Here is a 16,464-nt window from a genome sequence, read left to right as displayed (position 1 = left end):
TGAAACCAACTGTGACAAAACAATGTCAAGAATTTGTATGTGTTGTGAAAGCAAGGAAGTCGTTAGAGCAGTTGGCTGTGTGTGGAACTGAGGATTAGTGTGTTGGATTTCCTCCCTGTTTCGTTCTGTCCAGCAGACAAGAGTAATGCTGCCGCAGGCACTGCTGGCTGACTTGGACGCGCTACGTAATTGTAGTTATTGAATAAGGATGCTGAAAGTCTAGATTTACACACAATGAAGTGACTCTGTTTCTTTATGTGAAGAAGTTATTTTTATTGTAATAGGACTGCGCAAAGTGCTACTTGTTGCAGTGCTGCAGAGTAACATTAATGTTCTCAGGACATCTGTTTCTTTAGAGATACTAACGCCATGTAGAAATGATCTGATTATCTCTTGCTCCACCTTGCTTCCAGACTCCTCGGAGACAAAAAAGACTCTTCTGCCGCTACTACGACGGAAACAGGAATCCGAGATACATCCTGGGCCCTGTCAAACAGGAAGATGAGTGGGACAAACCTCGAATTGTTCGCTTCCTTGACATCATCTCCGATGAAGAGATCGAAACTGTGAAAGAGCTGGCAAAGCCAAGGGTAAATGCCTTACGCTTCTTAAGTTCCGTGTGTAGTTTTCTGTGTGAACGTGTGTGATTCTGTCTCCTCGTGAGTGCAGAAGTGCGTGCAGTGCGCTCACGACGCTTTTCTCACCTTGTAGCTCTTGGTGATGCACTCTTCGAAGGAGACAGCGGGGAAGCTGGAAATGGTGTGTAATTAGAGAGCCAGGCAGGAGCGGCGCAGGACTGTCAGACTCCTCTGTCATCTGGTTTTTGTTTGGTTTTCTAGTTTAAGTCTGTATTTGCCAAGTTGTGACATGGAGAGGAGTGCCAGCCATTCCTCTGGTCCTGGAATTATTGTATAGACAAGAATGAATGGTTGCTTTCTCCGCTAAGTATAAAACTGACTTCTGTCTCCCAGGCTTTGAAGTTACCTGCAGATGAAAGAGCAGTACTTTATTTGCTTGTAGTCTAAACAGCTTTTTGTCTGAGCAAATGGAGATAGGGGGATAAATGCATTAAGTAAGGGACAAACTGTGAGCTTGGTCTGCAGCAAATAAAGCAGCGGTGGGTCGTACATGCGCACATGGAGGACGAGGCTGTCCATGGCCATGGCACTGAGTATTAGGTAGCCTGAAGGTGATTTTAAAGCTCCCTAAAGGCTGATGTGTTGTATTTTTGAGGTAACATTCTGAACTGTTAGCAAGTACAAGCAGTTCTCTTACCTGTAAAACATCTCTTCCTGCTCTCCTGTCAGGCAGCCTTACTGCAGGTCTGAAAATCTGAGCCCTCGTTGGTTGGTTGTGGATAATTAAGCCCCTTTGCTGCTGCAAAAGCTCTGGCATTACATCTGTGGAGTATGACTGAATCACTTCTTTATGGAGTAGAAATAAGTCTCAGCGCTGAAAAGAAAAACCTGTGAACGTGGTGTTTATAACTTCTCGACTTGCTGAGATCATTGGTTTATTGTAAAACATTGGCTTGTGTTTAAGACTCGGAGTTTCATAGTTCATTACCGTGGAACCATCTCTGTGTCATTAGCGTTCCACGTATCTCCGGTGGCTGAGGCCTTGCAGGGCTCAGTGATGAGCGTAGCAAGAGATTTATGGATTTTTCCCACTGAGAGGTCATCTCCTTCTTCCTGATGTTCGAGATGTTCCCATCGCCGCCTTGGAAAAGGGCGCTGTCTGGTTTGTGCCCAGCCTTCTGCTGTGCTGGCAGGATCAATCCTTATTATTCAGCTTTGGGACTCTCACTGGAATCCTGCTTTGTGCCTTGATTCTTACATGCGTCCGCGTGGGACGAGAGAGGAGAAGCAGCATGTTAAGAGCTCCAGTATCTGTTTCTTGTTAGTAGAAATGGAGAGGCTTTGATTTACTTAGTTTATTTTAACAACAGAAAAACACTTTTTCTAATTGTCTGGGACTTCGTTTAGCATTTGTGCCTCTTCCAAAATTCGGGCTCTGCAACTCAGCCTCTCCCAGTTATGAATGACGGGGTGTCTGACAGTATGTGAACCAAGTTAAAAGGCACATGGAAGGTTCTGAATCAGAGTGTTAACGTAGAGGGGATGGCGTCAAGTAAACGGAGCGCAGCAGAGGGAAAGGAAGGCCTTGAACCAAGAGTTCTTTCTCTGTGTAACTTAGGAGTACAGTGTGAACGCACCCGTGGACTAAGCAATTAGTTTGTGTTGGCAGTCAGTGCTAAAGGAGTCCATGCTGCTTTTGGTTATAGAAAGGATCAGAAAGGTAGGGTTTCACTCTTGTTTCGCTTATACAAGATCACAGAGCTGCCTGGTTTCAGTTTAACTGCAAAACTCCTCTTACACGTGCAGGACAGAGTGCTAACAAAGGACCAGTTGTGCACGTGCCACAACATTGTACCGCTTCCAGCAGTTGTCGCAATATGAAGGAAGTCAAAGCTGCTAGTTTATTCAGATGACTGTTCTTCTTCGCTACAGAAATGGCAACATTACTTCCTGCAAAACTTGATCTTCTCTAATGCTCTCTTTAAAAACATAAATCAAAAATCCCTAAAAAACCTCTTTGAGTAAATTTGGAGACCCTCTCCTTCCCCATCACTGCTTTATGAATTTCCAGCCCCTCCGTAAAGGAAAATCCACCGCAAAAGGTGACCGGGTGGCTTGCGTGGCGGCTTGCGTGACATTTCCCCTTAGGCTTCTGAATGGTCGGATTGCTGTGATGCGAGATGTGCTTTGTAATGCAACTATTCTGATGGTTCGCTTCACAGCTGAGGCGAGCCACCATTTCAAACCCCATAACGGGAGCCTTGGAGACGGCACATTACAGAATTAGCAAAAGGTAAGAGAGCTCTATGCCAGATGTTTTGGGCCTGTAATGAGCGTGTACGTTCCGCTCATTACGGGAAAAAAAGAGGTGGTCCAAAAAGACAACTTTGGCTGTGTAGTCCACCGCTTTATTACATGCAGATCTGTAACAGGCTGTTACTGCTGAGTTTCTCAGTCGTTTCCTTCAGCGAGAAGTTCTGGGGGCGTATTTTGTTTTCTTGTTTTTTGGTCGCATTCTCAGTGTGTGTTCTCCAACTGAATATCTGTACAAGCAGCAAGTCTCTACGTGTGGTGTAAAAAATACACGATGCTAGAAAACCTTCAGTAGAATCGAGATTTAAAATATTCCCTTTCCCGTGCTTTTCTCACCAACCAAAAATTGTCCTCCCTTTCCTTGTAAAATGTAGCAGAGCAGTTGAAGCGCCTTGACATGTGTAAGAGAAGCTTTAAGTCGTTACCGTGCGTGTCAGCCGGAGTGGTGTGCAAAACACGCCTTCGTTAGTCACGCAGCATTTAATTGGCTGAGATAATCCCCTTCTCCCGTCTGGGCTCTTCTGCTGACGCAAATCTGGTAGAACACAAGCTCATTTTCGCTGCCTCCTGGTTCTTTCCAGCTTGAAGTCCTGCGAGTCTTGAATTTAGCCGATGTTTTCCAAAATTGGCTGCCTCTAAACGCAGCCCCCCGCCCGCCCCCCCGCTGGTAGTGGCGCTGGTTAAAGACGGGCTGCGCCTTCCACACGTGCTAAGCCAAAGTTCTGAGAGGAGTTAAACTTCTGGGTGAAGAGGAATTGTCTGTGAAACTCAGCATCGTAAATTATTTGCAGGAAGTCTCTAATTTAAAACAAAACAAAAAAAAAAAAAAAGAGAAAAAGGAGGAAAAAAGTGAAAGGACAATCCAACCAAATTTTTCCAACCAATTTGTTTTGATTTGGACGTGGCAGCTACAGCTTCTGTTGCCCTTCTAATATTGCTAATTGAAGAGCATTGCATACCATCCAGACCAATCGGAACCCTTTCAAACACCTGTGGCTTGGCGCAAAAGCGGCCTACGAGGTGGGTAAGCCTTGTCCTTTCTCTTTTTGTAGCTGAGCCGTGCTACTGTTCATGACCCTGAGACTGGGAAACTGACCACAGCACATTACAGAGTCTCTAAGAGGTAAGGGGACGTCTGCCAAAGGGACACCCAGGCTGAGGAAATCTGCCCTGGGGCTGCACCGCTGCATCTCTAAACCTGGGGCAAAGAAGGGGTTTTGCGTAACTCTTCTGTTCTTAGTCTGGCTTTAGAAGAAAGAGAATGGCCTAAAGCAAATGGGGCTGGCGTCTAACAAAGCGAGCGTCCTGCTGGAATAGAATATAGCTGTAGATGTTAGGGGTGGCCACGATGGACGGTCGTTCTGCTTGGCATGGCTTGTGTGGTGTGACTAACGTACTAAACCGTGGGTCCTGTGTGGGGCTCTGCAGCTGAGCTTCAGTGTCGGTGCTTGTGCTTAAAACCGATGGGCTGCTGCCATTCGTGTGTGTAGTGCAAATTAAAGCTAACTGATAATTATTAAGAGTTCCCTTGTTTAAATGATTGAAAGTAAGTGCTGCTTTAATAGAAAACTAGTGTTCTTTCAGCTTCTTTGAAGAAATTAACCCTGAAATTAGAATGGCTAGTAGCCATTTATTTAGCTATGAATTTCTTTAAAAAGATAAAAGTGCTTCAAATGCTGGATCGCAAGAAGTCGATTGATTCAAGAATTATTTTATAACTAATGGAAACTAGAAAACCATTGTAGCTGAAGTCTGGTCCTTAAAGCCATGTTCTCTACAAGTAGTGCCAAATAGCAAACATTTATTTTTGTGCATTGAGAACTGCCTCGCACCTTCAGCGGCACCGTCAGAGCGCTACTTTGGAATTGTCCCGGGAGCGCCTACACGTTTGTGCCTTAACCCCCCTCCAGAGGCCCCCCCAGAAGTACTTCAGCAACATACGTCTTCCTATTTGACACGTGTTGCATCTAACTTGTAGGTTTTGATTTTAATTTCAAAGGCGGTCCATGTCTTCTCTCGGTTATCGGTGACTGGGTGTTTTAAAGAAAGTGTTTGCTGAGTCTCAGGGTTTGTCCTCTGTGACACAGACCCATTTGGGGCATTAACTGAAGGGACTCGTTAATCCATTTGAACACAGCCTCATAGTTTCTGTCAAACTTGATGGCCTAATAATAGGAATTGGAGAACGTAACCAGATCACTAATTGAAATAAAGATGCATAATTGGCCCCTATTCAAACAGCTGATCCTTAGTAAAAGGACTTAAATTTCTTTAGAGTTTTGATTTTCCGTGAGTGGGAAGTGTTATGTCTTGAGACTCTTGCAGGTGTCACAGTCAGGAAAAACATCACTAGACAACACCCATCGTTAGAAACCGATTCCCCTGTGAGCGTATGCGGCCAGGCCCTGTTTGCCATCACCTTTGTGACACGACTAAATACTTCTCCTTGGGTTTTAATCTGGAATGAGCCGTGCGCTGGTTTAGGTTTGGCGCTCAAGAAGGTGGCACCCTGGGACGGACTTCCAGCGTATCTAAGGAACTCACAGAATGAAATCACGTTTTACTGAGCTGAGTTTTTTTAATTCCTTATCTCATGACTGGAATTGGAATTGCAAAGAAACCAACAGATAAATGCACGTTGCAAAGATGATTTTTGGAGGCTGGGAACAGACTTGAGGGTGGAGGAAGACTTCCCTTCTCGTGTTTCCCCTTGCCTTTGCATTCCTCCATGTGCAGGTTAGTGAGGACGTATATACTTTAAAAGAGAATTTGACATCTAAAACTATAGTAGGAGGTAAGAGCCTCCCCCAAAGCCCCCAAGCCAGACTGCTTTAGAAGGATCACGTTATTAATGCTGGATCACCGAACTTCTCTTGCTGGAAAGATCTTTTCCTTAGAGCTGCTTGAGCTGCTTTGGATTCCAGATGAGTCATTACTCCTGAAAACCAAAAAAATGCTCGCTTTAGTTCTTTACCAGCTGACTGCTCTCCCCTTTCAAACATTCTTTCCTAGCAAACGCGCTTCTCAGTTACCGCGTTCCTCTCGCTGAGAGGGCTACTGCTGGCCGTGCGGTACGTGGCAGGCGGAGGGGGCGCCGTGCCAGCGCGCACCCGGCCCAGCCGCTCTGCCTCCGCTCTGAAAGCAGCTTGTTTGGCTCTGCCCTCCCAGCCGCCAGGCAAAGCTTGTAGCTTGATGTTAAACTTTCCACTTCAGAAATACCAGTCTGGGATTTTGTTGCATCTCTGCGAATAGTTTTTACGTACTAAGTACGTTTTAGAAAGTTTTTAAACAGAAGTGACGGTATTGTGTGTGACCGTTATAAAAGCAGCATTGAAATGCTGTGGTGCTGGTGTAGCTGTGACTAAGGACGTGGTATCAGACCAACTTTTGGGCACATGAGCCCGTGTAAATCTGGACAGTTGTCTGTTTTTTTTCCTGATACCTCTTAATCTAAAATTGTTTCTGCATATAAATTTTATGCTAAAAAAAATATCTCTTAATAGGATACCTGATAGTATCATAAAGGGGAGAAGTAAATGTAATTACTGCTAGCTGTTTGTAATGAATATAAAAGTTGATTAAAAGCCAGATCCTGGTGTGGGGAAGAAGAAGAAATCCCCCTACAGGAATTCAGCACTAATGAAATCCTTTCAGTTGCTGTAACATACCAGCTTAGTGCATGGGTGTCTTTACAAAGCCACGTGGGACACCAAAATGCTTTGCTTTGTAGTCTGGGAATCTTGGCTTCTGGAACGATCAAATCCAGAATGCTTTGCACGCCAGTTAACTTGTCGGGTGAGCGACTTAATTTAACAAATTGAACAAAAGTCTAGCGAAGAGTAGAACCATGTGTGCATTGTGTGCTGAGCCTTGGACTTGGAAGGAAAAGGTTTGCTGAGTGCAGTTTAAGGCTGTTATTAATTCTGCATAATATATATGCCACTGGTGAGGGAGATTTGGGTGTGTTTTGGGGTTTATTTTTGATAGACAGAGACGCCGGGCACCCAGCGCAGGGTTCTGCGGGCCCTCCCGAGCCCTCTGCCCCCACAGATTGTGTGATGCGACAGGGTTAAATCTTAAACCCCGCTTAACTCTTCACACAGAACCAGTCAGAACTACAGGCTTCCCCCTCAGTTTTGCTCAGCACTGACACTTGAAACATGGTTTCAGTTCCTCCACCTTTTATAGACTTTGTTTATTTTTAAAAAGCATCTAATACTTTGCGAAAGGGTTTGGATTGCTTGGGAGCGTTACCTGTTCAACATGGCTGTGGAGCATGTGGCTGCAGAGCTGCTTTTTTGGGGGGGGGAAAGGGCAAAATGCTTCATATAAGTAGTCTCCTACCACTTTAAATCAAAGCAGGTTGCATTGTAACACTTCCTTATACTAACAGCGTTGAGAAGTGGGTAAATCTGTGTATGTGTTCGTGCAAGTCTGTCTTGAGAAATCCCGTTTCTTTTATCTATAGCTCATTTGTCATTTAAAACCAAAAATGCTCATAGAGATTCTGTAACCTGTGTCAGTGCCTTGTGTCATGTGCCATGCTACTGTTCCTCCCACGCTAAGTGTTTTGGGGTGTTTTTTTGTTTGTGTGGGGGTGTTGTGGTGGTGTTTGTGTTTTTCTATTTGTTTGTAATACAGTTTTTATAGGAAAGAAAACAGCCTTAATTTAGAATAGATGTGAAAGTTCATTTGAGTAGCGAGATTATGTACTTGCCAGCGAGACTCTGGGCATTTTGTCCAACAGTCATATAAGAGCAGCAGGAATCACTGATGAGCCCAGAGGCCGGGAAACGAAAGTAGAACTGGCTGTGTCCGTTTTCCTGCAAAAAAGGGGAAAAATCATCAATATTCGCATCCATATTCACCACTAGTAGGGGAATGCCAAGGTAAACAGAGAAGAGGCCCAGGCAGGTGCTGAGTGTGTCAAGAGAGGGAAGAGGAGCGGGGGAGATGAAGGTGAGCAGATGAGCATTAGGTGAGCGGATGAGTGGTTAAAAAGAAAGAAAAAAAGGCAAAAAAAGTCAGTGAGTAGATGAAATGGATATTTTTTTTCAAAATAACAAAATGTTTATCCTGTAAAGAGGTGAAAAACGCGTGTTTGCTTGCCCGTACAAAAGGAGGTGTGTTTGTAAGCGTCCCCTTCTCCGCAAACAGCGGGGCTGCGGCTGCTCCCGGCGGCACCGCCTGCCCGGAGCCGCACGGGGCTTCCGACTGCGAGAAGGAGCCGCGCAGAGCAGAGCAGAGCGCGCTGCACGAGCAGCTCCTGCTCCACCTGCGCACACCTTCCTCTGCCAGCCAGCTTGCCAGTTACTTCAAATGCAACGCTTCTAGCCAAGAAGTCCGGATTGACAGACGTTTAAAATGTCTTTGCAGCTGTGAGCTTGGCTTTGACATTTATATTTAAAAAAACCAGGTTGGTTGTGGGGTGTTTTGTTTTTCTTTTTGTTTGGTTATTTTTTTTAACCTTTCCTCAAGTATCTTTCTGTACCTGAAACATCTGCTAAATACCACATTTGGTTTTGTAATAGGCTGTTTTGGTAGAAATTGCTCAACAGGGGAAGATTGCTAAAGAGTTTTATGCGTTGCTGAACTGTTTTCGGAATGATTTTTTGGTACCATGGCACAGGTAAGGAAGGGGAAAGGACAGATCCAGCCCGCTCGCCCGTCAGTGCGTGACACAGACGAGCTGAGTTACCATCACACAAACTCCATGGACACCAAATGAAGGAACTCACCTGTTCCTTTCCCAAGTGTTGCTTCAAAATGCATCAAATGCAGGGTCTAAATTAGCTTTTTGGACTGGTAAGAGCAGAATTGGTTTGTGCCTGTTCTAGAAGATAGCTTGAAGCACATTTCACTCTTCAGAACGTTTTTCTTCAGTCTCGTGGTAGGTCAGTTATGGGAATGAGGGCCCTTAGTTTGAGAGCTCCCTAAGTGTCCTTTCTAGAGAACAGGCTTATTAAATGCAGGCCTTTGTAGTGTCCTGGAAATACTTCTGATCGTCCTACCAAATTCTTGAAAAGTACGGCAAAAAAAGTCATCTCACATTGGAAGCAATTCCAAATGTTGCATTTGTACGGCTAGCTCACTGCCGCCTTTGATTAATATATTTGTTTTCCACTTAGTGCTTGGCTGTCTGGATACGAAAGCCCTGTGGTGTCTCGCATTAACACGAGGATACAGGACCTAACGGGACTCGATGTCTCCACCGCAGAGGAACTCCAGGTAACTGTCAGCACAGCTCTGGTGGTGGCTCTGGCCTCGTGTGCAGCACCGTGCTCACCGGCTGCTGGCTTTGAGGTGGCCACAAAAGCTCATTCAGCCCGGGGGCAACTAATTTGATGGCCGGTTTTACTTCAGACTATTAGGAGAATGAGTGTGGTTTTTAAGAGGGAGGAAAAAACCAAGTTGTCTTTGCAGAGAAATAACTGAAATTCCTGCTGGTTGTTGAAGTAGATGCCTTGAATCCTTTTTATTTGTACTAATAGAACTTGGATTCATTGCTGCAGGGTGAACATTCGCTGCTGCGAAAGTTTTGCTTGACTGATACTTAAGGGCGGTCTGGATTGGCCGTCGGTGTGTCCGGTGTCGCCGCAGTGCGGGAAGGGCTGACTACCTGCATCAAGTTGATTTTATTTTAGAAGGACTTTTATTCATTTGCTTGAGGCTTTTAAATGAACAGCTATGTCACTGATTCTGAGAAAGTGTTAATACCTGGAAAGCAGGACACCTTGCAAAGTGTTCCTGAGCGAGGTTGTGCTTCTCCTGGTGATAAAAGCCCAGGCATCTGCTTGAAAATTGAGGTTATGATTACACAGAAGAGATGAAGAAAAATCAATCAGCAGAAAGGGCAGTAGATCCTCTTTATTGACACAGAGATCAAAAAGTGATTTAAACTTGAATGATATTAAAACGCCATGACCTATTTTGAAGAGAATATAGCCTGTAAGGCTTCTATAGAGGGAAAGTGTTTTTCTCCCCAGGGGAAGCAGCAGATTCCTGGTGCAGCGTACCCAGTGCCAGTCTCAGATGCGCTGCTGCTCTTACAGCCAAACCTCTTGGGACTCCTCAGGAGTTTCACAAGTGTCGTGCTCAGGGTCTGTGACCCAAAGGTCGTTAGATCAGACAGCAGCGGGCACTCAGAAATGGGGGAATGTTGTTACCTGTTCAGCCGGGGGCAGACAGAGGAGCTTTCCAGGAGCTTTCCTTGGGGAAAGGAAGGTTCAGCTGTGGCTTTCCTGGGGGCTGGTGTCCAGTCGAGAATTGTGGAGGCACGTTCTGGCTCTACGCTGATGAGTCTGGGCGAAATCAGAGCGACCTGTGAATAAACCTGGTAGGACTTTGCTGCATTCAGTGCGGTTTAGCAGGCAGAGACTTGTAATTTCCTGTAGCTTGGTTTTTAAACTTCATCTGTCGATAGGTTGTAGATGATGGTCAAATTCTTGTCTGGACAAAATACTGCTTTACTAGATGTTGTGCTTCTCCTTTCACTGTAGGTAGCCAACTACGGAGTAGGAGGCCAGTATGAGCCTCATTTTGATTTTGGAAGGGTAAGTCCTGTTTTCTCTCTCCACCTCTTTCTTCTTCACAAGCACTATGTTTCTCTTTTTCAGGTGGCAAATTATGGAGTGGGAGGACAGTATGAACCCCACTTTGACTTTGCACGGGCAAGTAAAGAGATGGAGGAGAGATAGTCACCTGGTGAAGCCTGGGCCTCTTGGCTGTGGCACAGTTTTTATTCTTTAACGTGTATTACATTTTGTAGCTCTTCAACTTCTCTAATCCCTGGTAGTGGAGAAAGCCCTCTAAACCACCAGCTGAACTGATCAATGTTTTAGGCACTACAAGGCTTTTCTTCAAAAACAGAATTTAAAAAGAGTTATTCAAAGGATATGACTGATCATTCTTAACAGAGCAAAAGTGCATTAACTTGATTGTGAATCTGAGGAAATCTTTAGAAATTCTCTAGCTGGCCAGGGCGCTGGCCATGTAGAGCCGTTTTTGTTTCAAATCACTGAAGGACAGACAGCTGAACTGAATAAACATGTGTATATCTTGTTCTCCTGGTGTGTGCAGAAGGTGACGGTGGCATCAGCTGCCGCGCATCCCTGCACTGCAGGTCCCACAGCCGTGTCTGCAGCGCAGAACGTGGCTCAATAAGACAAACACAGCTGCACGGTGAGAGCTTAATGCCCTCTTCTGTGAGAAAGGCAGCGTAGGAAAGTCGCAGGGCAGCGTACTGTGTAGGCCTGCGATGCACAGAGAGAACTTTGGTCCCCAGAGCCCAGACACAGGTGTCTTGTGTGCTGGTGAAGACGTTTTGAAGATCTAAGTGCTCTGTTACTGTAGTTTACACGCTAATTGCCAGTGCAGGCCCCAAACTGGAGAGCGCCTACCAAGGTCCTTTCGTCTAACCACCCTGTTTTTTTCTTTAATTTGATTTAAATTCCCAACTTATTTCTATTCCAGTTTAAATTGCAGACTGCTGGAAATAATGCTACTGAATTCAGTTGGTTATTTATTGGGCGTCCTTGTGTGATTTAACACCTTCAGATTAACCTTACACTGTAAATCCAAGCCACCAACTATTAATCAGAATCTCTGCTCGAAAGCATTGTCAATGATTATCGGTTTTTGTTTGGAAATGCACGGGTTAATTTCTGGAGCAATGATTGCTGATTGAGCGCAGGCAGATCGGGGTCACACACTGTGAGCTGTGATAAAAGTTGATCTCATAACCCAGCAAAATGGGGTTTTCTTCTTGTAAGCCAAGTGATGAAAGCCCGTTGGTTGCCTCGCTGGGCTTGGGGCTGGTTGGTTGCCCCGGGACGAGCTCCTTCCCGCCGCAAGGAAAGAGCAACACAAGGGAGCAGAGGAGCAGGGACCAACCTTCCTGCTCAGAGCCTGGGGCTGAGGAGCTGCCCCTGCTGTTCCTCCTCTTGGCCGAGGACAAGAGGGGCTAAGGGAGAGTAATTCAATATAATTAAGTCTGTGGCTGTGAAGTGGATTTATATACTCATTTTCAGACAGTACAGTTGTTCTTACCCATTAGTCACTTGGGCTTATGCCTTCCCTGTCCTAGAGAATTTTAAAATGCCTGGTTTATTTAAATTAATAGATACACTCATTGCATTTTCCCCTCCTTCCAAATAGAGGGACTGAATTAATTTTCCTGCATGAGTTTGCTGCTGGCTCTGCAGCTGTATGTCATTGGCTCCTCTCAATCATCAAAATTAAATGCTTATTAAATCTGCTCGCTTTTATTCACAGAAAGATGAGCCAGATGCTTTTAAGGAATTGGGAACAGGCAACAGAATTGCTACTTGGTTGTTTTATGTAAGTGATATATTTCTGTCATGTGCTAGTGCCAAAAATATCTATTGCTGCAGATTCTATTCCGTTGAATGTTTTCACTACATTTTTTTCACTGAAGTGACTTGCAAATGAAGGCATCGCTAACTTAGCAATAACACATACCGGGTCTCTTCTTACCTGTAAAGTAATGGTTCTTCATGTGTTCTTAAAGAGGATTTGTTCCTCAGAGGTATCATCAGCTTAAATTATTTGCCTGTCTATTCATTTTTATATTGTGTGAGACTTCCTAGCGTGCTCATTGCATGTAACACTCAGGGACAGGGCCAGCTGTGGCACTTTGAACACCACGGGAGGGTTTTCCTTGAAGGCTGTTAATCCTGCAGCCTTTGCTTATGAATTGGAAGGTAGAAGGGAAGTTGTTAAATAACCTAATTCTATTTTAATAAAATGTGACGCTTGCAGCTTACCTGTGCCTTTCCCCACCTTTCCAGATGAGCGATGTGTCAGCAGGGGGAGCTACTGTCTTTCCTGAAGTAGGAGCCAGTGTTTGGCCTAGAAAGGTGAGCAGGGTTTTTATCCAGTCTAAACATTTACAAAGAAGCTTTAAAATGAGTTTGTATGAGGAAGCTGAGAGCAGCGGTCATGGGAGCACAGAGGTACTTACAACTAAACAAAGCCACTGGAGTGGTATTGGTGATTCCAAGGGCCTTTGATGTTCTGTGTGTTAATGCATAGTTACGGTTTGGACGTAACTGCTTCTAATGCTTCCACTTTGCAGAACATTACAATGCTTCAAAAAACATTTTGAAAATACTCAAATCTGTAAGTAGGTTTAGTCTTGAGGTCAGCAGGGAATTCTCCCCCAAAATGGTATGTTCCTGCTGTAGTTTTTCCCTCAGAAGTGTCACAGATAAGGTCTGTCTTTCCTGGCCTTTCTAAAGCTCATTGGAGTGGAATTAAATTGGCTTAGAATTAAAAAAGTAATAATAACAGACAAATATATACACACGGAATGAGCCAAAGGAGATGAATTCTTTAGGAAAACAAATGTTAGACTACAGGAAAGACCTGTCAGTTTAAAAGGAGCATCTGAAATACAAGTAGACATACCTTGGCCTTGTTCAGTAAGTGTGTGTGAGAGCACCTGTTGCACGGGCACAACGCTGAGGGTTTCCACCGCCTTTTCCAGGGCACAGCTGTGTTCTGGTACAACCTCTTCCCGAGCGGAGAAGGAGATTACAGCACGCGGCACGCGGCCTGCCCAGTGCTAGTGGGAAACAAATGGGGTAAGTGTCCCACGCGTCGTCCCCGCTGCCTGTCACCGCGAGTCTGGGGCTCTGCTGGGGTTGGCTTCCTTGGCTTAATGCCCTGTGCTTCACAGTGGGGAAAAAAGCAGCCAGAAATGAGGTCCTACCTTATATACTTCATATCTCTCTCCGTATACTATGTTACCTATATTGTATAGAGTAGCATTATATATATACACACACAAGTATAAAATACATTAATACTATATCTACTTTAATAGCATTTTCTATATATAATACTATAAATGGTCCTACCTTTATATACTTCATATCTCTCTATATATACTATGTTATCTATATTATATATAGTAGCATTATATATATACGCACACAAGTATACAGTACATTAATACCATATCTAATAGCATTTTCTATATATAATACTATATCTACTTTAAGTCTTTTGGCAGCTACTAGAATTTTTTTTCCCCTCTTGTATTTATTAGACCAACTTCACATTTGTCTGGGTGTATTAAAATACTTTAGAAAATGAAGATAATCCTGTGCTTAACTGAAAGGTGGCCAGTAGCATAGATTTAGCTTAAACAGAAGCAGGAGTTAACCAGGTGCAGTGATCCAATACATTGATGTCTTTGCAGTATCCAATAAATGGCTCCACGAGCGGGGACAGGAATTCCGAAGGCCGTGCACTTTATCAGAGTTGGAATGATGCAGACTCGTCCTTGGTCTCCTGCGAATCCAGCCTGTGTAAAATGCACACATCTCCTACAGTTTACAGTCGACTAACACTCCACTACAGGTTCAGCCTTCAGCTACACCGGTGTTTCATCTGTGGACAAAACAAACATGCTTTTAGTTCCCTTAAAATATCCCCTTAAGGTTTTATGAACAGAACATATTAAGGTCTATGAGTGTTACAGAAAAAAAAAGAAACACAAAAAGGACAAAATACAAATCAGGGCCACAACTAACAGTGGTGTTGTGTGTGGTGTTCCCTTCACCATCACCCCTCTGATGGCACGGAAAGAGCGTTCGCTCCGCCGAGGGCGGGTGGTTCAACGGGAGGGCGCCCGAGTTAAACCCCTTCCTGCTCCTCCATTCCCAGACATTCAACTCCTTGCTTTTCTCCAGTGCCCAGCCACTGCTGTTGAGAACTGTGGGTACGGTTTGTGTTTCTTTGGGGAACGGGTTATTATTGTGGTTTTAGCCTGTTTTTCCACTTTCACAAAAGCCCTGATTTTTAAACGTCGTCTCCTCAGTCTCTGTGGTCAGTTTGGCTCTTAATGTCGAAGACGTGAGCCAGCAGTTACACACGCACAGACGAGCTGCTCCCGCAGTGCTGTGTCAGACACAACAATTCCAGCCCGCCTTCCCACCAGATTTTGTTCTTTAATATTTGTCCACATAAACAAATGCTGCTTTTATTCTGTCTTAGTAGCAAACTCCTCCATCTGTTCCTTGGGCAGCGGGGATGGGAACATTACCTTCTTCATTAATCAAAGTAATTGTGCCTTAGGACACTGGAATTTCAAATTGGTTATGAGGTAATACATAGTCCTCACAGACCGCTCTCCACCCTTGTCCTCCCAGTTCTCAAGGTTTTTGTGAGAAACAGATGGCCTATTTATAATCCTCAATCTTTTTTAGATGCTTTTGATTTTGCAAACGTTCTTTCGTGCTGCGGAGGCCGAGCGCAGGCCGCAGCGGTGACATGCTTTTACCCACGGATGCCAGAGAAGGTGCCCGCTCTGGACGGTTTGGTGTCGCTCACCTTGCGCGGCTGCGCCTCGTGCCGCCTCCCCTCTCCTTAGCTGGCGCTGGCCCTCGAATCGGTGGGAAGGGGCCTCGTCCCGAGGCTCTGGTGCTGCTCACCTCGCTGCTGCTCTTCCCACCAGCTGTTCTGATTCACGCCGCCCACGCAGAGCCAGTGGTGCTGCATGGGAGGAACTCGGTGACTTTCAGGGACCATAGTTGGTGACGAATCATCCTCCCGCTGAGATGAAGTTGAAGCCTCTGAGGGAGATGCGACTGTGGCTGCTGTAGCTGTTGACCTTTGTCCTGCTCGTCCCCAGCACAGAAGAGCTCGGCAGGGCGGGGAGAGGCCGCAGGGAGGTTTCGCTTTCCTGAGCCGGTTCTCTGCAACAGCAGGAGTTTTAGCAAAATGGCTAAAATATTCCACTAGCGCAAGGACAAGAATCAGAGTGAGCTGCACCAGACTCTACCTAAACCAGTCTGATTTTCTGGATGATGATGGTTTTACTGATTCAGGGGTCAGGCCTGAAGTCTTTACCAAGGGAAAACTTCCAATTGTAGTTAATTGGATTTTCTGCCTCAATAAAACCTTGAAAATTGAGCCAAAAGGTTAACAGAAAACAACTCTTAACATGTTAGAAATACCTCTGGAACACTGAGAATGCAGTTTAAGGTACTATAGGTTGAGAAACTGCAAACTTTCAGAAGACACTTTAAAATCTTTGCTGGAAAACGCATTGTTAAATTTCTACTGAGCCTGTTAGCAATGGGACCTACCTACCTGTTTACCCTGAGCCCTGCACCTTCTCGCATTTTACCCGTGCTTTTGGCACTTGTGAAACACAGTCCAGCCAGTGCTTACGGAAACCAATAAAAACAAAAGCCAGAAACAGCTCCACCTCCTGTCTGTACTGCTCATTCATTCACAACCGCTGCCACGCTAGAGCAGTATCTGATGTAGACAGAATCGGCAAAGAAAAGGCAATCAGAGCTTATTTTTGATCACTAAATTGTAATAATTAAAAAACCCCATAGCGTTTCTACTGACCTGAGTTTTCTCCCCTTCACACGGTGCTGTTCATTCCTAGCCATGGTTTTCTCTTTCCCATCTGTTTTACTTTCTTAAGCTCCAGAAGTAACTGTGGCTGCAGGTCCGTCCGGCCGCTTCCTGCAAGTACAAGAACACGATGAACAATGTGGTGTCAGGAGTCTTTGGGCCATTAATTTTCCCTCAG

At 44.9% G+C, this 16,464-nt stretch overlaps 1 protein-coding gene and 1 long non-coding RNA gene across 6 annotated transcripts in view; one reads left to right on the top strand and one right to left on the bottom strand.

Moving 5' to 3' along the window:
* P4HA1 (prolyl 4-hydroxylase subunit alpha 1) overlaps positions 1-16,127 on the top strand; it is a 32,701-nt gene extending 16,574 nt beyond the window's left edge. The window contains exons 8-15 of one of the 5 annotated variants that reach the window (XM_065068101.1): positions 414-590; positions 2,801-2,871; positions 9,020-9,119; positions 10,508-10,561; positions 12,165-12,230; positions 12,701-12,769; positions 13,399-13,495; positions 14,116-16,127. In XM_065068101.1, the coding sequence (XP_064924173.1) occupies positions 414-590; positions 2,801-2,871; positions 9,020-9,119; positions 10,508-10,561; positions 12,165-12,230; positions 12,701-12,769; positions 13,399-13,495; positions 14,116-14,186 (705 nt within the window). In that variant the 3' untranslated portion in view covers positions 14,187-16,127. Of the gene's footprint in view, positions 1-413; positions 591-2,800; positions 2,872-3,943; positions 4,015-9,019; positions 9,120-10,390; positions 10,445-10,507; positions 10,562-12,164; positions 12,231-12,700; positions 12,770-13,398; positions 13,496-14,115 lie in introns of all 5 variants that reach the window. The other 4 variants (XM_065068099.1, XM_065068100.1, XM_065068098.1 and 1 more) reach the window with 4 other exon arrangements.
* LOC110360726 (uncharacterized) lies at positions 424-9,024 on the bottom strand. Its single transcript, XR_002416815.2, has 2 exons — positions 1,276-9,024; positions 424-984 (listed from the first exon to the last, which is right to left on the bottom strand). It is a non-coding gene; the product is annotated as an uncharacterized LOC110360726 (long non-coding RNA).
* Positions 16,128-16,464: the final 337 nt, after the last annotated feature.

This window comes from Columba livia, chromosome 6 (assembly GCF_036013475.1).
Source record: "Columba livia isolate bColLiv1 breed racing homer chromosome 6, bColLiv1.pat.W.v2, whole genome shotgun sequence".
Lineage (NCBI taxonomy): Eukaryota > Metazoa > Chordata > Aves > Columbiformes > Columbidae > Columba > Columba livia.
This window is presented reverse-complemented; position numbering and strand designations above follow the sequence as displayed.